Source organism: Beta vulgaris, chromosome 7 (assembly GCF_026745355.1).
Source record: "Beta vulgaris subsp. vulgaris cultivar EL10 chromosome 7, EL10.2, whole genome shotgun sequence".
Lineage (NCBI taxonomy): Eukaryota > Viridiplantae > Streptophyta > Magnoliopsida > Caryophyllales > Amaranthaceae > Beta > Beta vulgaris.
This window is the reverse complement of record NC_079208.1, coordinates 7,728,597-7,754,929: the sequence shown is the minus strand read 5'-3', so window position 1 is coordinate 7,754,929 and position 26,333 is coordinate 7,728,597. Positions and strand designations below refer to the sequence as shown.

The 26,333-nt window shown below is 37.2% G+C and overlaps 1 protein-coding gene across 3 annotated transcripts in view; it reads right to left on the bottom strand.

Moving 5' to 3' along the window:
* Positions 1-25,863, bottom strand: part of LOC104898567 (peptidyl-prolyl cis-trans isomerase FKBP16-4, chloroplastic) — a 53,440-nt gene extending 27,577 nt beyond the window's left edge. The window contains exons 1-10 of one of the 3 annotated variants that reach the window (XM_019250778.3): positions 25,188-25,858; positions 24,972-25,103; positions 23,204-23,259; positions 23,041-23,096; positions 22,618-22,675; positions 21,857-21,931; positions 21,196-21,285; positions 20,879-20,956; positions 20,488-20,528; positions 20,154-20,396 (exon numbers count right to left, since the gene is read on the bottom strand). In XM_019250778.3, the coding sequence (XP_019106323.2) occupies positions 20,369-20,396; positions 20,488-20,528; positions 20,879-20,956; positions 21,196-21,285; positions 21,857-21,931; positions 22,618-22,675; positions 23,041-23,096; positions 23,204-23,259; positions 24,972-25,103; positions 25,188-25,257 (684 nt within the window). In that variant the 5' untranslated portion in view covers positions 25,258-25,858 and the 3' untranslated portion in view covers positions 20,154-20,368. Of the gene's footprint in view, positions 1-20,153; positions 20,397-20,487; positions 20,529-20,878; positions 20,957-21,195; positions 21,286-21,856; positions 21,932-22,617; positions 22,676-23,036; positions 23,097-23,203; positions 23,260-24,971; positions 25,104-25,187 lie in introns of those variants that run through there. The other 2 variants (XM_048647938.2, XM_057396221.1) reach the window with 2 other exon arrangements.
* Positions 25,864-26,333: the final 470 nt, after the last annotated feature.

The window sequence follows — 26,333 nt, the reverse complement described above, 5'->3', positions numbered from 1 at the left end:
ATTGTTTCACTATGAACGAGATGATTACAAGTACAATAGACAAGATTCAATTATATTGAATCTCAAAGACTCTCTCTCCTCTATTGTGTTTTCTCTAATCTCTCTCTCTAATATTTGTGGTAAAAATCCCTAAATATGACAAAACATATTTATATGAAGTCTAAGATACAAGTCGTAAGTCGTAAGAAAAAACCGGACAAAAGAATCACCCTCGCGCTCCGCGAAAACGGAGCCCAGCTCGTGACCTGCGAGCAAGGTCGCGACTCGCGAAGGGGTCGCGACTCGCGAAGGGGTCGCGACTCGCGAAGGGGTCGCCCTCCCTGTCTCGACTCGCGATGAGGCTTCTGCCTCGCTGCTGGAAATCTGGCCCTGTCGCGACTCACGAAACCTGTCGCGAGCAAGGTCGCATGTCGCGAAGGGGTCGCCTTCTTCGCAAGTCACACTTCACAAATCTCCACCTTGACTTGCATCTACCACACAACTCAACCTCGAAACAATCAACCAAGCACGTATCTCTTCAACAGTACTCGAGATACTCTTTCCCCTCCCGCAGTTGCATCTTTGACCTGATGCCGGGCTTGCCCACTTTATCCCGGGCCCGGGATTGCCTCCACCTTGAGGCACAACCTCTCACAAGGTCATATGTGACTATCAACGTTCAACAAGTCCAAGCAATGTTTGAACTTGCGAACTGGAACTGGCTTAGTGAACATATCAGCTGGGTTGTCTGCAGTCCCAACTTCCTTCACCACTATCCTCTTTTCACTCCTCATAAAATGGTACCTTACATCAATGTGTTTAGTTATATCATGGTGCACCTGATCCTTGGCAAGACAAATAGCACTCAAGCTATCACAATACACAGTCGCACGATCATGGTATAGACCCAGATCACTAACCAAACCACGTAACCATATACCTAGGGCTGGCAATGAGTTGAGACAGCTCGTGAGCTACTCGAACTCGGCTCGGTCAAAGCTCGGTCAAAGCTCGACTCGAGTGAACTCGACTCGAGCTCGAACTCGACTCGACAGGTTAACGAGTCGAGTCGAGTCGAACTCAATACTCGACTCGAGAAACTCGTGAGATACTCGATAAAATTTAATATAATATATATATATATATTATATATATATATTATAATAAATATATATATAATTATATATATAATATATATATATATTTTACTTTTTTTAAGAAATTTTAACTTTATTTTTTCCTATAAAAATACTTGTACTTTTCTTTTTTGAAAAAATGAAAAAGTGTATAAAATGACCAAAGAGCAAAGTAAAGAATTTCTTCTACAAAAAATAGAACTATATCAAATGACCAAAAAGTTTGAAACGAGTTTGAGTTCGAGCTTAAAACGAGTTCGAGTTCGAGCTTGAAACGAGTTCGAGCTTGAAACGAGTTCGAGTTCGAGCTTAAAACGAGTTCGAGCTCGAGTTCGAGTTCGAGTTTAGGTTTCGAGTTCGAGTTTGAGCTTGAAGATTTGAAACTCGCGAGTTTTCGAGTCGAGTCGAGTTTGAGTATGAGTTTTCGAGTTCGAGTCGAGTTTAGTCAAACTCGAGCTCGACTCGCATCATTGCCAGCCCTACATATACCCTCCTTTGCTGCAGCAGTCAAAGCCATGTACTCAGTCTCCGTAGTAGACAAAGTCACTGAAGACTGCAAAGTAGCCTTCCAACTAACCACAGACCCTCATAGAGTGTATACGTACCCAGTCATCGATCTTCTAGTGTCTATATCACCTGCATAGTCCGAATCAGAATATCCGGTCACCAAACACTCAGTATCATTCCCATAAATGACACCCACATCTGCTGTTCCTTTCAAGTAGCGGAAAATCCGCTTCACTGCCTGCCAGTGTTCCTTCCCTGGTTGAGTCATAAAACTGCTCACAACACTAACATCATGTGCTAAATCTGGCCTAGTGCAAACCATAGCATACATCAGACTACCAACAGCACTAGCATACGGAACCTTAGACATATAATCCTTTTCCTCATCAGATTGAGGAGAAAGCACAACAGAAAGACGAGCATTTGCAGCAGGAGTATCAATAGATTTTGCAGTACTCATACCAAACCTGTCAAGTACCTTCAAGATATAACTTTTCTGAGAAAGGAAAAGTTTCTTCCGTCCCTGATCTCTACAGATCTCCATGCCAAGAATCTTCCTTGCTGCTCCCAAATCTTTCATGTCAAACTCAGAACTCAGAAGCTTCTTCAACTTCAACACGCCTGACTTCTTCTTTGCTGCAATAAGCATGTCATCAACATATAGTAATAAATAAATATATGAACTGTCCTCCACCTTGCTATGATAAACACAGCAATCATACGGACTCCTGTCAAATCCATGCTCAACCATGAAGCTGTCAAACCTCTTGTACCACTGTCTGGGTGACTGTTTAAGTCCATATAAGGACTTCTTTAGACTACAAGCAAACTTCTCTTTTCCTGGAACAACGAACCCCTCTGGCTGACTCATCAGAATATCCTCCTCCAACTCCCCATGTAGGAAAGCTGTTTTCACATCTAACTGCTCAAGTTCCAAATCAAAATGTGCTACCATTGCTAACAACACTCTAATAGAAGTATGACGAACCACTAGCAAGAAAATCTCATTGTAGTCGACCCCTTCCCTCTGACTGAACCCTTTTGCAACTAGCCTGGCTTTATATCTGACACTTTCACCCTCTGAAGTTCCCTCTTTCCTCTTGAAAACCCACTTGCAACCAACCACCTTTCGACCCTGTGGTATCCTCACGAGTTCCCATGTCTGGTTCTTGTGAAGAGACTCCATCTCCTCACTCATAGCAACTAACCACTTAGCTGATTCGTTGCTTGAAACTGCTTCCTTGTAAGACATTGGCTCTGTAATACTCCGTATTTTAGTAACTTATTAGTTATAATTTTTTAAAAGGTTTTATATACTAAAAAGGCTTTTATTAATTATTAAGGTTTTAAATAGGCCTTTGTATTAAATTATGGGGTTTTCAAATAAACTCTAGCCCAAATTATATACTGGGCCTAAGTTTACATCTTGTAATCCAAGTATTTAGAAGATATTTTAAAAGAAATTTCAAAAAGGTTTATAAAAGAAAAAGAAAAAAAAAATAAGAAAAGAATTTTAAATCACCTTATCACAAACCCACGCACAGCGTGGAGTATTGTGATAACTTGGTTTGGTTGCTTATTTTTTTGGTTAATTTGGTTATTTGGTTGTTTTATCTTTTGGTAATTAGCATCTAGACTATTTATCTTGTGGAATATTCCTCTATTCTAGATATATTATTATAAAAGATAGTTTATCCTAGCTAAAATTAATTATCTTTTCTCAAGAATCTATCTTTTAGTCCATATTCCTTTTCTTATCCTATTTACCCAACTAGTATAAATAGGGGTCTCCACCCACCATATTATTCACACCAAATTTGAGGAATAAATCTCTTTTCTCAAGTTTAAACTCTCTCTCCCTCTTAGCCTAACTTCTCTATTTTTCTCCCTAGTAGTTATTATTAATCAAGGTGCGTGTATATGTAGATTCTTAATATATATTTGGCATGTGTAGTATCATGTTTCTAAGTTGGTTATTTGGATTAAAATACATGTTTTACGTTTCAGTTGAGTTAACTACGAATGATATATTTTTGGAATAATACGTGCAAGTTGTTAATTTAAAAAATAAGAGTTGTTTTATGTACACTAATATGTTTTGGTATTATATCAATCTAAAAGATAAGAAGGCAGTAGGTGTGTTCATGTGATTATAGTAATTAGGAAAGGATAGTCTTGTTGTATGAGTTATGTTTTGGTATTCACCTCTACTGACGCTAACAACGGAATTACGAAATAGCTTATATTAATAGTAGGTGATCACTAATGTTCAGTATACATGGTTGTTAGATACTTGGTGCGACAATTTTACTGAATTTTGTTTGTCAATATTGTCATGGGTATTAGCTTACACTAGTATGTTAGTATCATTAGTTTTTTAAAGCTCAAGTATCTATCTTGTTATATGCCTACCTAATTATATTAGCATAATTATTATTACTATTCATATTAGTATTATCATGAAAATTATTATTTCATGTATGATCAATAAGATCTTTCAAGATTATCTCATGAACAAGTTATATATTTTATATGCCTTTACATGGCTAAAGTTTTATAAAAGAATTACTATTCTTATAAAGGAGGATTATTTCCGAAAGATTTTTCTTAGTTATATGATCTTTTATGATCACAATTTATAAAGAGGCCACGGCTTGTTATTTATTAGCAAGAACGGTAGCTATTATATTTCACCCATGTACTTTTTGCATAAGTCATGTGGACAAGGTAGTTTCCCCTCGTAATAGACTCATTAAGGAATACTAAACTTGGGGGTGTGCACACTTTAGGAAAGGTACCTAGGCAAGGAAAAGGAGTTTTATTAAAGTTATATACTTTATATTATACAAGTTATTTCAAGTATCCAAGGAAGGTTTATATGAGTATTTTGAATGTTTAGCAAAGTATTTAAATTTCCGCTTATACATGTACTCAGTATTTTTACTGACACGCTTTTTGTTTTGTTTGTTTTATGGCTTTGTCCTTGTGATGATCCTTTTGGTGAGCAGATTTTTCAGGTTGATTGATGCATACTACATATGGGGAGCTAGTGAGGAGTACCACATAGCTTAGTTTAGTAGTCATTATGTTTTATATTTCCCTTTGTTTTAGTTGAAACAATAAATTTTTATTTATCAATAAAGAGAAGTTATTTTTATTAATTCCGCTGCATTGTTAAGTTAGTAGTTAGTAGTTTTAGCCTTTAACGTTATCACGTGGCGATAATACTCTCAAGTTTCTCAAGTGTTTATATTAAAATATACTTTTCAAAAATAGAGAAATTTGGGGGTGTTACAAAGTGGTATCAAGAGCCTTTAGGTTTATTAATGAGAGTTTGGGTAGATTTAGGAAGGGCATATAAGTTAGAGTTTCGCATTTTCGGGCATAAATTTTTTTGCATTTTATTTGCATAATTTTCTTTATCCTACTTAAAAAGTTATATTTCCAAGTATAAATATTTTCTAATTTATATATTTTGAAGAAAGGAATAAGTGTGTGGCTTTATTTTTCTGAGGAAAGTTCTGGCTAAGGAAAGACTTGGTACTTAAGTTGGCCGCTTGTGCCGCACCTCTCTTTCCTGGGAACTCCCTCGATTAATTTTTCCATACACGAAAAACCTAGTATTCGAAATAAAAACTTATTATATATATATATATATATATATATATATATATATATATATATATATATATACTTAAATTTTTCGAAAACACAAATAGTTTGAATTTTTTTCTTTGTTTCCTTAATTACAATCAGATTATTATTATTATGAATAATTGTATGACATTCTGTCTAGCAAAGTATGAAAATATTATTAATTTTCATAAGGAAGGAATTTTTTTTTAGTAGCTTCAATAATTAGTAGTTCTGTAACTAGACTACTACTCCTTATAAATGTTAGCATTCCTTTTCAAAGATTAATAAATAAAATTCTAGTTTGTTCTTTTTATGTTATGTGCAATTTGTCAATCATGTTATGAATCATGATTGTTGTATGAATTACAAATTTAGTAGGATAACTTAATAAGTAGTTCGTTTCTTACCCAAAACTCGAGCAACTCTTAAGGAGTTGACCTCTCTGACCAAGAATTTGGCTAAGGCTATGACTTCTCAACTGAACCGTCAACAAGAACCTGACCAAGCTGGCGAGGTGTTTAAGAAAGTAGCCTCTAGGAATCCACCTGTCTATGATGGAAAAGAGGACCCAACCAGTCTTGAGAACTGGATTAGAGAGTTTGATAAACTATTTACTGCTGTTAGGTGTGATGATGAGTTGAAAATCAACAATGCTACATACTATCTAAGAGAGGAAGCTGATTTATGGTGGTCCCAAAGGAAGGAGTCTTTAGCGACTCAAGAGGATTTTGGGTGGGAGCAATTTAAGGAAGCTTTGAGAACCAAGTTTTACCCACCTCACTTAAGGAAAAAGAAGTGCCTAGAGTTTACCAACCTAAGGATGGGGACCATGACTGTCAATGAGTACTACTCTAAGTTCATAGAGTTAATGAGGTTTGCACCTGAAATGGTTCCAACTGAAGTTTTGAAGGCTCAACGATTTGAGCAAGGGTTGACCTTGTCCATTCAAGGGAAATTGGGAGGGGCTAACTTTAATAGCCTTGAGGAAGTGTATGGGAGAGCTGCCCATCTATTCGGGATCAAGGGAAGAGAGTTGGAAGTGAATCCTGGAGATAAAAGGAAAGGGTCTAGTAATGGGTTTCAAGGTGGAGATAACGTCAAAAGATTAATGGAGGATTCAAGCAAGGAAAGGATGATAAAAGTAATGGGAATAACAACAATCGTAGTCAATCTGAAAATGGAAAGTCCAAGAGAGTCTACTACTGCAAAAGATGCCAAGAAACCACCCAGGAAGGGACTTGAAGGAAATCTAGTAACTTGTAGGATCTGTAACAAGTTAGGCCATAGAGAATATGAGTGCTTCCAGAAAGACTCAACATCAGCAAATCCTAAGCCGACCCAGAATCAGGGAGGTAATGGGAGCAAAGGACTCCAACAGCAATCAGTGACCCATAATCGTGTTCCTCCTAAGAATGGGAACGGAGGAGACAATCAGGCTAAGACAAATAATCAAGGTCGAGTGTTTGTCATGAGCAATCGTGAGGCTGAAACGACTGCAGCGTAGTGACTGGTACTTTCTTCATCTCTTCTATTCCAGTTAAGATTTTATTTGATTCAGGAGCTTCTCACTCTTTTATTTCCAAAACCTTAGTGGAGAAACTTAAGTTGGGAAAACCCGAACTTATAAGCATGGATATAGTCATACCTTCTGGAGATGTCATTAACGTTTCTAAGCCATATAGAGATGTTTTAGTGACTATAGCAGGGGTAGAATTTCCTTCAGACTTAATTGAATTCGAGTTAGATGACCTAGATGTTGTTATGGGAATGGATTGGTTGGGAAGATTCAAAGCCCAAATAGACTGCAGAGCCCAAAAAGTGACGTTGAAAGGCCCAAAAGGAGTCAAAGTAACCTATAGAAAAATCAGTCAGAAGCCCAGTCCAAGAATGATTTCTGCTATGCAACTCAAGAACTGTATAAGAAAGGGGTATCCATTGTACTTGTGTAGTATACAAAAGTTGGGAGTAGAAGGAGAGAAGATGGAGAATATTCCTGTAGTTAATGAATTTCTGGATGTCTTTCCAGAAGAAATCCCTGGAATGCCTCCAATAAGGGAGGTGGAGTTCACCATAGACTTAATGCCTGGAACTGGCCCAATATCTAAAGCACCATATCGTATGGCTCCAGCTGAAATGAATGAGCTTAAGACCCAATTAGAAGAGTTATTAGAGAAGGGCTACGTAAGGCCTAGTGTATCCCCATGGGGTGCGCCTGTCTTGTTTGTAAAGAAGAAGGATGGTAGTCTAAGGTTGTGCATGACTACCGTGAGTTAACCAAGTACACTTAAGAATAAGTATCCTCTCCCAAGGATCGATGATTTGTTTGACCAACTGAAAGGAGCTGGAATTTTCTCTAAGATTGACTTAAGGTCAGGGTATCATCAGTTAAGAATTGCTGATAAGGACATTGCTAAGACCGCTTTTAGGACACGTTATGGCCATTATGAGTTTACAGTAATGCCTTTTGGATTGACTAATGCGCCAGCAGTATTTATGGATCTCATGCATAGAATTTTTAAGCCATACTTAGACCAATTTGTGGTAGTATTTATAGATGATATATTGGTTTACTCTAAGAATAAAAGAGCATGAGAAACACCTCCGAATAATTTTGTCAACCTCCAACAGAAGCAATTGTATGCAAGTTTTCGAAGTGTGAGTTTTGGTTGGAAAAAGTGGCATTTCTAGGCCACGTCATTTCTAAGGAGGGTGTTGCCGTTGATCCAGCAAAGATTGAAGCCGTTAGTGAATGGCCTACTCCAAAGAATGTGACTGATATAAGAAGTTTTCTAGGTCTGGCAGGTTATTACAGACGTTTTGTTAAGGATTTCTCAAAAATAGCCCGACCAAGACCAACCTTATGAAGAAGAGTCCAAGTTTATTTGGAGCCCAGAATGTGAAAGCCTTCACCATCCTAAAGGAAAGACTAACCACAGCCCCTGTGTTATCCTTGCCTGATGGGAGTGATACTTATGAAGTATATAGTGATGCATCTAAACATGGTCTAGGGTGTGTTTTAATGCAAAATAGAAGAGTCATTGCTTATGCATCAAGGCAACTGAAGCCATATGAAGTCAACTACCCTACTCATGACTTAGAGTTAGCCGCAATAGTCTTTGCTTTAAAGATTTGGCGTCATTATTTGTATGGGGTGACATGTAAGATATACACAGATCACAAGAGTTTGAAATACATTTTCACCCAAAAGGATTTGAATATGAGGCAAAGGAGATGGTTAGAATTCATAAAAGACTACGATTTGGATATCCAATACCATGAAGGGAAAGCCAATGTAGTGGCAGATGCCTTAAGTAGGAAGACAAGTCATACCTTAAGCACTATGGTGGTGGCAGATCAATGTGTTTAGACTTTCAGAAGGTGAATCTTGAAGTTATGCAATATGGAGAAGTAGAGAAAATGTTTAGTGCATTGACCATCCAACCCTCGATGTTTGATCAAATTAGGGAAGCTCAATTAAAAGATGAAAAGATGGAAAAGATAAAAGAAAAGGTGAGGGAGGGTCATGCTGGAGACTTCGAAATTCATGAAGATGGAAGTTTAAGAATGGAAGGAAGGTGGTGTATACCCGAAGCTTGTGAAGATTTGAAATTGAAAATCATGGAAAAGGTCATAATTCTCCATATTCGATGCACCCAGGGGGTGATAAGTTGTATAAGGATTTAAAGAAGAATTTCTGGTGGGCTCGTATGAAGTTGGACATAGCGGAATTTGTTTCCAAATGCTTAACATGTCAAAAGGTGAAGAGTGAACATAAAAGACCCCAAGGAAAAGTCCAACCTTTAGATGTGCCAGGATGGAAGTGGGATTCTATTTCGATGGATTTCGTTGTTCTTACCTAAGGGTAAATCTGGAATGATACGATATGGGTAATTGTCGATAGGTTGACCAAGTCTGCAGTGTTCATACCTATGAAGGCAACATGGTCGATGGACCAACTAGCTAAGGCCTACATCAAGCATGTATTGAGAATACATGGAGTACCGAAAGATATTGTGTCTGATCGAGATTCTAGATTTTTGTCTAACTTCTGGCAGAAGCTACAACAAGCCTTTGGTTCGAAGCTATTAATGAGTACTGCTTTTCACCCAGCCACTGATGGTCAGACTGAAAGGACCATACAAACCTTAGAAGATATGTTAAGAGCTTGTGTCATGGAATATCAGGGTTCATGGGAAGATCATCTCGATTTGATAGAGTTCTCCTACAATAACAGTTATCATTCAAGTATAGGCATGGCACCATTCGAGGCTTTATATGGTAGGAAATGTAGAAGCCCATTATGTTGGAACGATATAGAAAGAACAGTTGTACTTGGGCCTGAATTGATTGAGAGACCGTGCAACAGGTTAAGATGATCCAAGGAAAGATTAAGGCAGCCCAAGATCGTCAGAAAAGCTACGCTGATCTGAAGCGTAGGGAAGAAGAATATGAAGTGGGCGAAAAAGTGCTTTTGAAAGTGTCACCAATGAAGGGTGTGATGAGGTTTGGAAAGAAAGGGAAGCTCAGCCCTAAGTTTATAGGCCATATGAAATATTGGATAGAGTTGGAAAAGTGGCCTATAGACTAGCCCTACCACTGAATTAAGCCGTGTTCATAAGTGTTCCATATATCTCAGTTGAGACGGTATATCCAGATAAATCGCATGTGTTCAGCCTGAAACAATTCAAATTGATGAGAACTTGTCCTATGAAGAAAGGCCTATTAAGATTTTAGACAGTAAGGTTAGAAGTACCCGAAACAAAGATGTTAAAATTGTTAAGGTGCTCTAGTCTAATCAGAAGTCTGAAGAAGCAACATAGGAAGCAGAGGCTGACATGCGAAAGAAATATCCAGAGTTGTTTGCTAAAGGTTAGTAGTAGAGTTACCGGGACGTAACTCCTTTTAAGGGGGGTAGAATACGATAGAGTTTCGCGCGTTTGACTTAGAACCATATTGTTTGGCATATTTTATGAGTTATTATGTGAATCAACTTACTTTTATAGGAAGTTGGTGGTATATGTGACTTACTTGCTTTGTCTCTTGCATTGCTTGCTGTAAGTTTCGAGGACGAAACTTCTTTTAAGGGGGGTAGTTTGTAATACTCCGTAATTTAGTAACTTATTAGTTATAATTTTTTAAAAGGTTTTATATACTAAAAAGGCTTTTATTAATTATTAAGGTTTTAAATAGGCCTTTGTATTAAATTATGGGGTTTTCAAAAAACTCTAGCCCAAATTATATACTGGGCCTAAGTTTACATCTTGTAATCCAAGTATTTAGAAGATATTTTAAAAGAAATTTCAAAAAGGTTTATAAAAGAAAAAGAAAAAAAAAGAAGAAAAGAATTTTAAAAGAAATTTCAAAAAGGTTTATAAAGTATTAAATTATGGTGGGTGGAGACCCCTATTTATACTAGTTGGGTAAATAGGATAAGAAAAGGAATATGGACTAAAAGATAGTATTGTGATAACTTGGTTTGGTTGCTTATTTTTTTGGTTAATTTGGTTATTTGGTTGTTTTATCTTTTGGTAATTAGCATCTAGACTATTTATCTTGTGGAATATTCCTCTATTCTAGATATATTATTATAAAAGATAGTTTATCCTAGCTAAAATTAATTATCTTTCTCAAGAATCTATCTTTTAGTCCATATTCCTTTTCTTATCCTATTTACCCAACTAGTATAAATAGGGGTCTCCACCCACCATATTATTCACACCAAATTTGAGGAATAAATCTCTTTTCTCAAGTTTAAACTCTCTCTCCCTCTTAGCCTACCTTCTCTATTTTTCTCCCTAGTAGTTATTATTAATTAAGGTGCGTGTATATGTAGATTCTTAATATATATTTGGCATGTGTAGTATCATGTTTCTAAGTTGGTTATTTGGATCAAAATACATGTTTTACGTTTCAGTTGAGTTAACTATGAATGATATAATTTTTGGAATAATACGTGCAAGTTGTTAATTTAAAAATAAGAGTTGTTTTATGTACACTAATATGTTTTGGTATTATATCAATCTAAAAGATAAGAAGGCAGTAGGTGTGTTCATGTGATTATAGTAATTAGGAAAGGATAGTCTTGTTGTATGAGTTATGTTTTGGTATTCACCTCTACTGACGCTAATAACGGAATTACGAAATAGCTTAATAGTAGGTGATCACTAATGTTCAGTATACATGGTTGTTAGATACTTGGTGCGGCAATTTTACTGAATTTTGTTTGTCAATATTGTCATGGGTATTAGCTTACACTAGTATGTTAGTATCATTAGTTTTTTCAAAGCTCAAGTATCTATCTTGTTATATGCCTACCTAATTATATTAGCATAATTATTATTACTATTCATATTAGTATTATCATGAAAATTATTATTTCATGTATGATCAATAAGATCTTTCAAGATTATCTCATGAACAAGTTATATATTTTATATGCCTTTACATGGCTAAAGTTTTATAAAAGAATTACTATTCTTATAAAGGAGGATTATTTCCGAAAGATTTTTCTTAGTTATATGATCTTTTATGATCACAATTTATAAAGAGGCCACGACTTGTTATTTATTAGCAAGAACGGTAGCTATTATATTTCACCCATGTACTTTTTGCATAAGTCATGTGGACAAGGTAGTTTCCCCTCGTAATAGACTCATTAAGGAATACTAAACTTGGGGGTGTGCACACTTTAGGAAAGGTACCTAGGCAAGGAAAATGAGTTTTATTAAAGTTATATACTTTATATTATACAAGTTATTTCAAGTATCCAAGGAAGGTTTATATGAGTATTTTGAATGTTTAGCAAAGTATTTAAATTTCCGCTTATACATGTACTCAGTATTTTTACTGACACGCTTTTTGTTTTGTTTGTTTTATGGCTTTGTCCCTGTGATGATCCTTTTGGTCAGCAGATTTTTCAGGTTGATTGATGCATACTACATATGGGGAGCTAGTGAGGAGTACCACATAGCTTAGTTTAGTAGTCATTATGTTTTATATTTCCCTTTGTTTTAGTTGAAACAATAAATTTTATTTATCAATAAAGAGAAGTTATTTTTATTAATTCCGCTGCATTGTTAAGTTAGTAGTTAGTAGTTTTAGCCTTTAACGTTATCACGTGGCGATAATACTCTCAAGTTTCTCAAGTGTTTATATTAAAATATACTCTTCAAAAAGAGAGAAATTTGGGGGTGTTACAGGCTCAGGTGACTCAATATCCTCTGCTACATGTAATGCATAACCAATCATCTCCTCCACACAGCAGTTTCGGCCAGGAACATTCCGGCCCTCTATCTGTTCAATCAGTCTCTGCGTCTTCTTCCTAGGTTGTTTCTGACCTTCAACAATAGTTTCCTCATGATCAGACTCAACATCAGATGTTTCATCAACAACAGCTACATCCCTCTGACTAGATCCCACAATGGGAGAACTCACTGGAGCATCATCATCCTTCCCCTGAGTTCGAACCTGTGGCTGTGGAGTAGGTTCTGAAGCAACTACTTGCTCAGATCCTTCATATGTGCTCTCATCAGTTTCACCTATAGGTTTGTTAGCAGATACAAACATAGTGTTTTCATTAAAAGTAACATCTCTACTAATTATAACACGCCCTTCTGATGGGGACCAAATCCTGTAACCCTTCACACCATCTCCATACCCCAAAAAATAACCCTTCTTAGCCCTTGGTTCAAGTTTGCCCTCATTCACATGATAATAGACCATACAACCAAAGACACGCAAACCAGAATACTCAGCACTTCTCCCAGACCACACCTCATAAGGTACCTTGCAGTCAATATGTAATAGCCCTGTTTTTAAGAGCATTTAATTAAAAGCTAATTATAATTATTGAGTTAATTATGTTCCAAAAATCTTATTTTATTTGAGTTGTGGAGTATTATTTCTATATTGTCTTGTTATAATGTATTTATTTATTTAATTTTATGAGATTATTATTATTATTTTATATTTTGGTTTGTGCAATTAGTTGAGCGGTGTTTCGCAAATTAGAGAACCAAAGTCATTTCTTTTTCTTTTTGTTGTCGGTTAGATATGCTTGCCCAAATATTTTCTTTGTCGGTTTAGTTAAACAAAGCCCAAACCCTTATTACTTCTCTCTCTCCCCGTGTCTTCTAACCCCTAAAACCCAAAACTGAAAAACTCCAAAACCCTAACCCCAAAACCCGAAACCCAGTTCTCTCTCTCTCCTTGTGTTCTTGTCGGAACCCAAGCTTGCCGGAGCCTCGGCTCGTCTCGCCGTCGTGAGCGAGCGACGTTACTATTCTTATTTTCTCTCTCTCTCATCTGTTTTGGTCGTTGTTGTTATTGATGCTCTTCGCCGCCTCTTTCGCCGGAGCTGTGTGTCTCCCTGCTCGCGTCTTTCTCCTCTGTTCATGTCCTGCCGCCGCGGTGCTGCTCGCGTGCCACCGCAGTGCTGCTGTTGTTACTGTTGTTAAATTTAGTTATAGGAGTAGTAGTTATTGGTTCTTGTTCCGTTGTTGGTGGTGGAGGTGGGGTGGTGTTGCTGTTATGGTTGTTGGTGTTGTTGTTATGGTTGTTGGTGTTGCTGTTATATTATTGCTGTTGGTGGTGATGCTTTGTTGTTGATTATGCGTTGTAGTAGGTGTTGTTGGGTGAGTGGTATTCTGGTTGATGTTGTGTGGTTAGAGTTGATATATTTGAAGATAAGTGTAGAGGTTATTAAATTAGTTAGTTTTTATTTGTGGGATTTATTAGTTTGATTAGCATAGTGGTTGTATTAAGAGAAGTTAATTAGATTAGTTAAGATTGATTATTGATTACTGTTATTGTTATGAGGTAAATTGTTGGAGAAGGATTATGGAATTGAATCATTTGGAGATGAAGATTATTGAAGGTGGTGTTGGAATTGGATTGCACTTCAGGTAAGTTTTATGTTCAGTAAAATTATTTACTCATGCCCATGTGTGTGTGATCTCTGTGTTCTGTTTTCGTAAATAACTTCGTACTATGGCCATAGATATGAATGTGATGATGAAATGTTATTGATTGATTATGAATACGCAACTGTTTTGCTGGCTTAGTTTATGAACTGAAAATAGAAAGTGGGCAAGGTATGGGTGGAGGATGGTTACTTTTGACCTGAACGGTCGGCTACGCTCCATAACGAACCTTGGGGGTAGTATTGCTGGGCTCCATAACGAACCTTGGAGGCAGTGTTTGTCCTTTGTCCAAAGCCTACTTGCCACTGATTGTTTAAGAGAATGAGCTATGCCAGGTTGTAACGAAATGAAAATGATTTGAGAAATAAAATGTTTATAACGGGCTGAAGTAAAGGTTACGAGTTTTCCACTCATTTTGGAATTTTGTTTGTTTTGTATTTCTCCTCTTAATTTGCAGGTTTGATATTCAGAGCTCGGAATTCGAAGTGAAGCAAGATTATGGTGTCGTCCTAGATTAAGGATTAAGCTTGTATTTTAGATAGTTGGTTTTTATTATTCGTTGTATATATATTTTGGGAATTTTAGTTCAATTATTGGTGTATATGAGGATATTTTTCCGCTGCGATTTTATTAATTAAGATTTGGATTTTAGTTTATGGTTGTCAAGTGTATTTCGCCAGCAGCTCGAAAGAGCGGGCTGTTACAGATGGTATCAGAGCAACCTTGCGACCGTATGCCTAGTTGGCTACCTAGCGAGGGTAAAAGATCTTTGGGATAGTTCGAAATCGATTCGCGATTATTAGTGGTTAAGAATTGATGATCAGGATTTAGGAATGTTGAAGGTTGAATGTGTAAGTGTTGCGCTTTTGCGTGTGCTATATGATTTCGTTTATGTAAACGTATAGTCTCTTGTGTTGTTAATGCTGTCATCAGTTTTGAGAAAAATGTTGATTTAATTAAGTAAACGAATTTCAAACGAGATCTCTACGAATGAGATGATTGGAATCCTATTCCGAAAATTTTGCCCGTTTTGTTTTCTTTGCTCCTCGATTATGATTTTGAGTTGAAGTGGAGATACAGAAGCTGATGGTAGAATTGAGGTTTGATACCTGATATCTTATGAGTTTGAGATTTTGGTTTTATTTTCAAGTTTCGAGGACGAAACTTTAAATAAGGGTGGTAGTATGTAATAGCCCTGTTTTTAAGAGCATTTAATTAAAAGCTAATTATAATTATTGAGTTAATTATGTTCCAAAAATCTTATTTTATTTGAGTTGTGGAGTATTATTTCTATATTGTCTTGTATAATGTATTTATTTATTTAATTTTATGAGATTATTATTATTATTTTATATTTTGGTTTGTGCAATTAGTTGAGCGGTGTTTCGCAAATTAGAGAACCAAAGTCATTTCTTTTTCTTTTTGTTGTCGGTTAGATATGCTTGCCCAAATATTTTCTTTGTCGGTTTAGTTAAACAAAGCCAAACCCTTATTACTTCTCTCTCTCCCCGTGTCTTCTAACCCCTAAAACCCAAAACTGGAAAACTCCAAAACCCTAACCCCAAAACCCGAAACCCAGTTCTCTCTCTCTCCTTGTGTTCTTGTCGGAACCCAAGCTTGCCGGAGCCTCGGCTCGTCTCGCCGTCGTGAGCGAGCGACGTTACTATTCTTATTTTCTCTCTCTCTCATCTGTTTTGGTCGTTGTTGTTATTGATGCTCTTCGCCGCCTCTTTCGCCGGAGCTGCGTGTCTCCCTGCTCGCGTCTTTCTCCTCTGTTCGTGTCCTGCCGCCGCGGTGCTGCTCGCGTGCCACCGCAGTGCTGCTGTTGTTACTGTTGTTAAATTTAGTTATAAGAGTAGTAGTTATTGGTTCTTGTTCCGTTGTTGGTGGTGGAGGTGGGGTGGTGTTGCTGTTATGGTTGTTGGTGTTGCTGTTATGGTTGTTGGTGTTGCTGTTATATTATTGCTGTTGGTGGTGATGCTTTGTTGTTGATTATGCGTTGTAGTAGGTGTTGTTGGGTGAGTGGTATTCTGGTTGATGTTGTGTGGTTAGAGTTGATATATTTGAAGATAAGTGTAGAGGTTATTAAATTAGTTAGTTTTTATTTGTGAGATTTATTAGTTTGATTAGCATAGTGGTTGTATTAAGAGAAGTTAATTAGATTAGTTAAGATTGGTTATTGATTACTGTTATTGTTATGAGGTAAATTGTTGGAGAAGGATTATGGAATTGAATCATTTGGAGATGAAGATTATTGAAGGTGGTGTTGGAATTGGATTGCACTTCAGGTAACTTTTATGTTCAGTAAAATTATTTACTCATGCCCATGTGTGTGTGATCTCTGTGTTCTGTTTTCGTAAATAACTTCGTACTATGGCCATAGATATGAATGTGATGATGAAATGTTATTGATTGATTATGATTACGCAACTGTTTTGCTGGCTTAGTTTATGAACTGAAAATAGAAAGTGGGCAAGGTATGGGTGGAGGATGGTTACTTTTTGACCTGAAACGGTCGGCTACGCTCCATAACGAACCTTGGGGGTAGTATTGCTGGGCTCCATAACGAACCTTGGAGGCAGTGTTTGTCCTTTGTCCAAAGCCCATACTTGCCACTGATTGTTTAAGAGAATGAGCTATGTCAGCGTTGTAACGAAATGAAAATGATTTGAGAAATAAAATGTTTATAACGGGCTGAAGTAAAGGTTACGAGTTTTCCACTCATTTTGGAATTTTGTTTGTTTTGTATTTCTCCTCTTAATTTGCAGGTTTGATATTCAGAGCTCGGAATTCGAAGTGAAGCAAGATTATGGTGTCGTCCTAGATTAAGGATTAAGCTTGTATTTTAGATAGTTGGTTTTTATTATTCGTTGTATATATATTTTGGGAATTTTAGTTCAATTATTGGTGTATTTGAGGATATTTTTCCGCTGCGATTTTATTAATTAAGATTTGGATTTTAGTTTATGGTTGTCAAGTGTATTTCGCTAGCAGTTCGAAAGAGCGGGCTGTTACATAATACCTGTATGAGGACCACGGTTTATCAAGTAGCATGCCGTTTTCACGGCTTCACTCCAGTACTTCCTAGTCAACCCTGCATTAGAGAGCATGCATCGAACTCTCTCTAGCAAAGTCTGGTTCATGCGCTCTGCAACACCATTCTGCTGTGGTGTTTTCCAGACAGTGCGATGTCTCACTATCCCTGCGTCCCTGCAAAGCTCATTGGATTCATCATTAACAAATTCTAAACCATTATCCGTACGTAGCCTCTTAACCTTCTTGCCTGTCTGATTTTCCACTAAGACTCTCCGTGCACAAAAGTCTTAAAAGCCTCTCCTTGTGCTTTAAACAATAAAGCCAACAGTACCTGGAGAAATCATCAATAAAAGTCACAAAATAAGTGAATCCTCCTATACCTTCTACCCGAGCAGGCCCCCAGCAATCTGAGTGAATATAATCCAGCGTCGCCTTAGTTATGTGCAGTCCCTTCCCAAACTTAGTCCTGTGTTGCTTACCCAACACACAGTGCTCACAAAACTCAAGGTTCTTCACCTTGTGGCCACAAAGAAGGTTCATCTTGGATAATATCTGCATCCCACGCTCACTCATATGCCCAAGTCGTCTATGCCACAACTTAGTCATTTCCTCAGAACTCGTAGATGCAACATTAGCAGAACCAGTCAGAGTAGTACCTTGTAACACATACAGAGTACCCAACTTAGTGCTCTTAAGCACCAACTTTGAACCTTTCCATACACATAGTTCCCCATCCGAGTCAGAAAAAGTAAACCCTCCTTCATCTAAGACACCTAGAGAAATCAGATTTTTCTTTAACTGTGGAACATGTCTAACATTCATCAATGTACGAATCTCACCCCCCGTAGTCCTTATCTTGATGGAACCCCTCCCTACAACCTTACAAGCAGCATCATTACCCATAGTAACATTACCACCATTACAAGACTCATAAGAAGTAAACCAATCACGATGTGGACACATATGGTAAGAACACCCCGAATCTAAAATCCAACGATTAGGCGGACTAGGCACAACAACAGCTAGTGCTAAGTCCTCTTCGGAGTCATATTTCGTATCCAGTTGTGCAATGTTAGCATTGGAAGCTTTAGGATTCTTGGGACATTTATTCTTCCAATGGCCAAATTCTTTGCAGAAGTGACAGACATTCCTAGGATTGGTCTCTTTACCCTTAGAATTTTTCTTCTTCTTAGGACCCTTCCCCTTAGCCGAGTTCACCACCAACCCAGCCCCTGAATCTCCACCACTCTCAGTCGTTGCCGCCTTATGGCGCAACTCCCTAGTAAAAAGTGCTGACTTCACCTCCTCTAGGGTCACAGTCTCTCTCCCAACAACAAATGACTCAACAAAGTTCTCATATGAATGTGGAAGTGAAACAAGATAAATCAAAGCAGCATCTTCATCCTCAATCTTAACATCTATATTACGCAAATCAAGTAAAATAGTATTAAGTTGATCTAAATGATCTCTTAGAGACGTACCTCCTTGCATACGCAAGGCAAACAACCGTTGCTTCAAAAGCAACTTGTTGGTGAGTGACTTCGTCATGTACTCATGTAGAGACTCTCCAACTTCGCCCACAGACCAGCCGCAGTGATTTCACTGCAACTTCTGTGATCACATCGTCTGCCAGGCACAACAAAATCGTGGAGTGAGCCTTCTCCTCCATCGCCTCCAATTCGGCCTCACTAGGGCCTCCAGCCGCTCCACTCTTGTCACTCTTGACAAGAGGTTTCCAGATGCCTTGTTGCTTCAACAAAGCACGCATCTTTATCTGCCATAGCCCGAAACTGTTCCTCCCGTAAACTTATCAATCTTTGAGTTCATCGTATTCATATTCCCAAAACCCTAACGCTAATTTTAATCTCAAGCTCTGATACCAAGTTTGTTGCAACGGAAGCGATTATCAAAGCAATAAACTCAAGAAAACGAATAAAAGAACACACAAGATTTAACGAGGTTCACTATCAATTTGATAGCTACGTCCTCACGGCAGGGGAAAAGATTGTTTCACTATGAACGAGATGATTACAAGTACAATAGGCAAGATTCAATTATATTGAATCTCAAAGACTCTCTCTAATCTCCTCTATTGTGTTTTCTCTAATCTCTCTCTCTAATATTTGTGGTAAAAAGCCCTAAATATGACAAAACATATTTATATGAAGTCTAAGGTACAAGTCGTAAGTCGTAAGAAAAACCGGACGAATTAATTGCCCTCGCGCTCCGCGAAAACGGAGCCCAGCTCGTGACCCGCGAGCAAGGTCGCGAAGGGATCGCCCTCCCTGTCTCGACTCGCGATGAGGCTTCTGCCTCGCTGCTGGAAATCTGGCCCTGTCGCGACTCACGAAGCACATCGCGACTCGCGATGGTGCTTCTGCCTTCTTCGCAAGTCACACTTCACACTTATTATGACAATTAGTAGATAAATCATTGTAGGAAGAGCACCAACATCAAATTTAATATGTCGAGTTTCATTCTACTCTCTTGAGCTTGGATAGGCATCAAATTGTTCGATGGGACATTATTTGATACCTAGTACTACCTAGATTGGTACTAAATGCTCCTGCTTTTGTTACCAAAAAAGAAAGATCAAAATAAAAACAAAAAGTTCAATAAACTTTTTCTAGATGATACTGGTGCTAAAATGGTACACTGGTATTATTACAAGGTTAAAATTATGACCATTAGGTTTTATGAAGGATTCACTATGATTTAAGAATCCATTTAAACTAGTTACGTCCTTCCCATCTTCTATTTACCCCCCAGATTAGGGTATATGTTCACAATCATAACCACAAGTAATGTCTATTTTAGTAAAGGTGCAACTATTTTCTGGGCATTCTAGATTAGCACACGAGTTTAGGTATAACTTGGGAGAGGTTTTTCAATATATGCATCATGCATGTTTGTGTCCTGCAAGTACTTACTAGCATGCTATAGGAAAATTTCGAACTTAGAATATAAACAAATATTCCCTACTTGTACAGTTATTTCTGCAGATGTATATTCAGAATGTCGAACTATAAATTTACAACAAATGGATAAAGTTGAGAAGATTCTTCATCTACAAGAAAGAATATATGTGATACTTTTACTTTTTCTACCACAGCAACTAAGATATTGCAGATACCAATGAAGTGATGAACCAATTCATCCTTCCACAAGCTTTACTGGAGACCTGCAGTTTCAAAAACATAATAAAGCCAAAAATGAGTTATCAATACTGAGAACAGTAGAAGATTGGTTATATTGACTATACAATGGCATACCCAAATGGACTTTGCTTGATGGATAATAGTTCCACATCCAGCTGCACAAATAGGAGTAAAGATTACGATTCCCATTTGCAGTGCGGAGAAAAGGAAATTGATACTACTTGTCTAAGAAATTTCTTGAAATGAAGAACATGAGCAAGAAGAGAAGCACGCGGAAAAAATAGACGTGGGTGTAGAAACTGTTTAAAAAGTGCAAAAGAGCAAACGGAAAAGTAGCAATTGCACACCCTGTTCCACATGTGTTGGTTTATTCGTAAAAGAACAGAAATTGGTTGTTGACTGTTTAGAATGTGCAAAGGAGGCAAATTTACACAGAGAAAAGTCACAAGTTGCTTGTTACCCATATTCAGTAGTGAGATCTTTTAGAAGTCTGATTTTAACTTACCTCTATCGTGGCATTTGGAGGGATTTCTTGGACTCCTTTGCTTCCATATGCTAGTTGAGGAGGAACTATCAACAATCGCTGCATATATTAAGTAGTGAGCTCCACAGTTAGGAAAGAGGAAATGGAGGCTAATAAAACTTGGCATAAGGGGAACCTGACTTGTGCAAAGAAACATGAAAAATCAATTGAGCAATCAAGACTATATATCATTCCAGAAAGCACTTAGGCTGCACTTTTTTCGTCACATTTTTGGTAATAAGTAATTGACACATTTGTTTCCGTTTAGATAAAAGAACTTCAATCACAGAGGGTCTCACCTGGCCGCCCACTTTCATGCCTTCAACACCAAGATCTAAACCCTTAAGAACTGTGCCCCGTTCTGACTGGCCAATATCAAAGCCGTAAGGCTGCAAACATGAAAAAAGATCAACATTAACCATGAAAAACAAGAAAGAGAGTCGAGATCTTGAGAAAATATTAGATTCTAAATATTTCCTGCACCTGTAGAAATACAATAGCTTTCAGGTATATGCATAAAGTAAAGTAATGGGAACAGAAAGGAACTTCATATTCAGGCAGAACTGTCAGCGGAACATGAATTCTTAATAGCACAGATTCAAGAAGCACATGAAACCAATGTAAATTCATGTAAATAACAAAAGATAACAGATCCTGATGTAATCTTTACAAACGAGCAAATATTGAGGGTGTAACTCTAATCTTATTGGCTTCAAATAGTTGCATAACTTGGCTAGGTCTTAGTATATAGGTTTAAAAGGAACAGGTCATAATCAGTAGAATCAAGAGACCAGATGCTTAGAGTGGTACCATGAGAGGGAAGTTACTGAACATGGAAAGGCCATCTAGCCAAAGAAAGGTAATGCAGGTCAGACGGGTTCACACATTAGTTATCCATTACTCTATTCTCATTGATATTACTAGTGAGAATTACATGTAAGAGGAAAGGAAATATCTTACCGTTCCACCACCAACTCCCATCCCTTGCCTACTAGTCATAAAAGTGATGCCCTTCCATTTAGCAACATAATGCACCTACAAAATATTTGCATGATCAAGTTGATACATGGTCAAGTTGAACATTCTGAATGCATGTGACAAACTACTACCTTTTATGTGAGTGACAGTTGACAATACAAAGAAGGCTTAAAATACAGTTGTAAGCAGAACATCTATAAGGGTAGCAGACACAGGTCTCACATTGAGTGAGATAGATCATCATCATGCATCACCAAAGCCAAAGTACTTAATTACAATTTAGGAGCTTTTGTCAAAAACCCTTATGCTTCGTTGCTCCTTCTGTGGCTATACAGAATCTTGCATTACTGTCAACTCTGAGATTGTTCATTTGTTCTTCTAGTTATCAGCTTATTAGGACGCAACAAGTTGAAGAAGTTGACATGAGACGAGAGTAAGGAACAACTGCTTATATACCCTTATATGCATTATTCACTTTTATCCCCTATTTTCCTTCAATAGTTCTTAAAGTGATCGGCATTGAGAAGAAATAGAGACACAAATATCTGGACAGATGGAGACAAAATATGATAACTTGGAATAATGTGACGCAAAATTGAATATTACTAAGACAAATTATGCTGTATGAATTGTTGAAAATGCTAATATAATTTAATTTCTCAGCATAACCAAGTATATTTTAAAGAAGTATCATGCATTAATAACAAGTGACAAAAATTAATTCAATTGAGTCACAACCGTACTGCTACACGAGATCCCTTTACAGCTTGTGCCCCGCCTCCAACCTTCAAGTCATAATACCTACAGAATGTGATACATGCAAACTTGAGGGAAGGAGCAAAGAAACAGACCATGTAAAACGGTTCTTTAACAAGATAAACAAATAATTCACTTCTTGAATACAAGTCAAGCTAAGAGTTCAACTTCGAAAGCCTATATCAAATTTAGAGGTTTTTTATATACATAGAAATGAAATTTATACTAATGCCATATGCCAAAATTCTTTGATATTAGATCAAAATTCTACAACAAATTATTTATCCATTACAGTGCAAAGGGATGTATGAGCAGCAGATAAGATTGGACCATAAAGCTTCATAACGCAACAAAGTTGAAGGTATTGAGAAAGATGTAATAGGAAAGAGAATTCAGGTGGATTCACCAACTTTAGACCATTGGAAAGCGTTGTAAATTCGCTCTCAGGTATTTTTGCTCCTCTGAGCTGTGAAACAGGTAAGAATAAAGATCCATAAGCCCATTGAAATTTGAAACTATAGGGGTATTTTGCAGTAGTAAAAATAAAATTGGAGAAGCATACAGAAACCTTACAGCTCTTCTGCTTGTGCTGACAGCCCCAGCCACATCAGCAATACACAACCCAGCAGCTGCATGATATGAAAAAGTCACTTGGTGGTACATCAAATAACTATGATGTTCAGCAGAGATAGTATAGAAAGACTATCAAACATCTATCAAGGATGCAGGACCCTGTAATATAGTGAAGAGGCTTAAGAACATAAATTTAGACTTAAGATGTGTGCGAAAGTAGTGTGGCAAAATCTCTGAAGAGATAATAATTTTAAAAACCTGGTTCCTTTTTTCCTTGAGGATTACTAAATCCATCAACAGTGAGAATTCTTCTCTAAGTATCATAGTTGTTTCATTACCACAACGTCCTAAATCTTCTTCTTCCAGTTATGATTCCCAAATTACAATATTGGGGACTACAACTAAAAGCAGAGCACATTAGCCAATCATGGTAATCGACTAATTGGGGCACATAGTAGAAGAGTCATTCACCAGTGTCACCTAAAAGAGTTGCCGGTTATAGAAAATGTTATTTATATTGGTCATCTCGGTCGTAGCAACTCGTAGTCAGCTTGCATCAGTCTTGATGGCACTGTATCAACATAATGATCCAGTGGTCCTTAAAGATTTGTGAAGTAACGTATGACACATTGATTATCCTATATGTGTAGACCAATATGTTATACCATGACACTGGCCACTCTTACAATGACAATGAATACTTAATCCCTATAGCATAAAAAAATCCAAGCATTACTACTCCAGCTCCACTGCCCCAGCACAAAAAGAATGCCCTTCTGAGTTCTGTCCATCTAACACCATTCAAATAGTACCAACTTTCCCATGGTAAAAGTTTACATATTGAACCCTGCTCACAGCATCTACTTATACACTAAACGGCGAAGGTACTTGCAGAACTATGTGTATATTCCTCCAAATGACATCCTTTCTCCAATCTAATGTGATAATCCTCTAAGGTTTGATGTTGATCACTGAGATAAACTAACATCCTCAATGACTTGAATTGACTCTCTCAAAATCCCTTTAGAAAGAAGATCTTTCGTCTCATGGTAGCCTGCTCCAGTCCCCTTACGAAACTTTCGTTATTGGGTTAGCCATACACTTTACATGTTTCTAGCGATTGACATGGCATCATCAAATGGTACAAGTATTGGATAAGAATCTACAACGCACTAGAACGCCCTTGTTGACGATCCTTTACTCCGACAGCATCTAGGGTTCCTCGAAAAGGATTCAGTACTCTAAAAGTACTACCAGCTATGTTACTTGGACTCGGGGTAATTGTGTTTGTGGTCCACTTCTAACTGTCACAATTGAAATACAAAAGTTGTTCATACTTAGAATTGCAGTCTCAAAGTCTTCATACTCATGTCAGTGGGTTGATCCAACATCGGGTAGTTAGAGGTAAAATGAAGAGTCCATGTAGCATAGACTGCCAGCAGCAAACTAGCAATGAGGTGTCTTCATATGACCCTAAGAATTTAAGAACACATGGATTACATTCTCTTCACCTTAAAACAATCTGAAGTATATTAAATTCGGATAAGTTCCAATAAGCTCTAATTACTTCCAATATTATGTTTAGTTAAGTTCTAATGAACACGAACGCCTCAACAAGTTCTAATAAGTGCAGAAAATAAGGTCATCTAATTTTTTAAAACATTGCAAAATGAAACCACACAATCTAACATAATTTGACAGACAAATGAAAACGAATAATCATGAACAATATCAAAAAGGGGAGAATTCAGAAAATAATAAAAAAAACCTGCAATGAGAAAACAATTCATGAATGCCCTTCTCCCATCAGTAGCCAATGATAATGTTATTGGTTTAGCAGTATGATTTGATGAACAACTGCAACATAATACTGTTACATTTCTACAACTGGGTATCTTATCTGCATGTCAATTATCATAGTTAATCAGTAAACCAAGAGTTACAAGAAACAGAATAACAGGAGGAGATGAAAAAAGATGAGTACTTGAAGAAGGAAAAAGGGTGGATTTATGGGTGAAATGGGAATGGTGGTGAGAGAAAAGTGTGAGTTCCATGGAGTCAGTTGGAGTTGCAATTTGTTATTATGCAGGTTTTCCTGGGTTTTGGTGGAATAGGGGAAGTGATGGCAATGAGAGAAGAGTTTTGAACTCAGAATAACTCGAATTATGGTCCACATTACAGTGTCAAACTCAAAATCTTATGAGCTCCACATGTTACACAGAACGATATCGTAAAGGGCAATTGGAATGGTCCGATCTGACTCATAAAAGTCGGAATTTTTTTTTACCACAATCCCTCGAGTTCTCAACTTATTCACCGAATATCTTTGATGTTTTCAATATTTACAAAATATTCCCAAGTTTTCTATAAATAATCATAATAATCTTAATGACTAACGACAGTCAACTATGTTAGAAGTGAGGTTACTCTCCAATGCATTGGATATCCATTACTCCTATTTACACTATGAGGAGAGGATAAGTTTGGGATGAAATCTCTAAACACCCCCAACCCTTGGTGTAATCATTGGAGAGGATCATCACTCCTCTGTTAATCATTCACCCCTACTCACTTACTTAAATAATTTAACCTCTAATTAACCTAATTAAATCTAATTAGCGACTAATTAACCCTTAATAAGCTCCTTTCTTGCTCTCTCTTCTCTTCTTTATTACTCCCTCCGTCTTTTTTTATTTGCTACAAGCACTTTTTCACAAAGACCAAGGAGGGAGTGGGGACCATTGACATAAATGGAATTAACAAAAAAGCAAATAGGTAAATTGTGGGACCTATGTATTATATATGGAAACATTTACAAAATCAAGAAGGGAGTGATGGCAAATTTGTAAATAAAATGTGGGACCTATGTACTATATATGGAAATATTTGCAAATGTAGCAAATAAATTGAAACACCCCTAAATGGCAAAATGTAGCAAATAAAAAAAGACGGAGGGAGTATTTTTTTCATGGCCATAGAAGCGCAAACACGAAGGGGCACAAAGTTGCACCTTCCTTTAGATGCGCACGATACAAAACAGTTCCGTTTTGTTATGTTTTGAATGACCCATCTCAATTTCTCTTTTTTCAACTTTTCACTCCATGTGTGCAGCAAACAAAAGAACAATTTA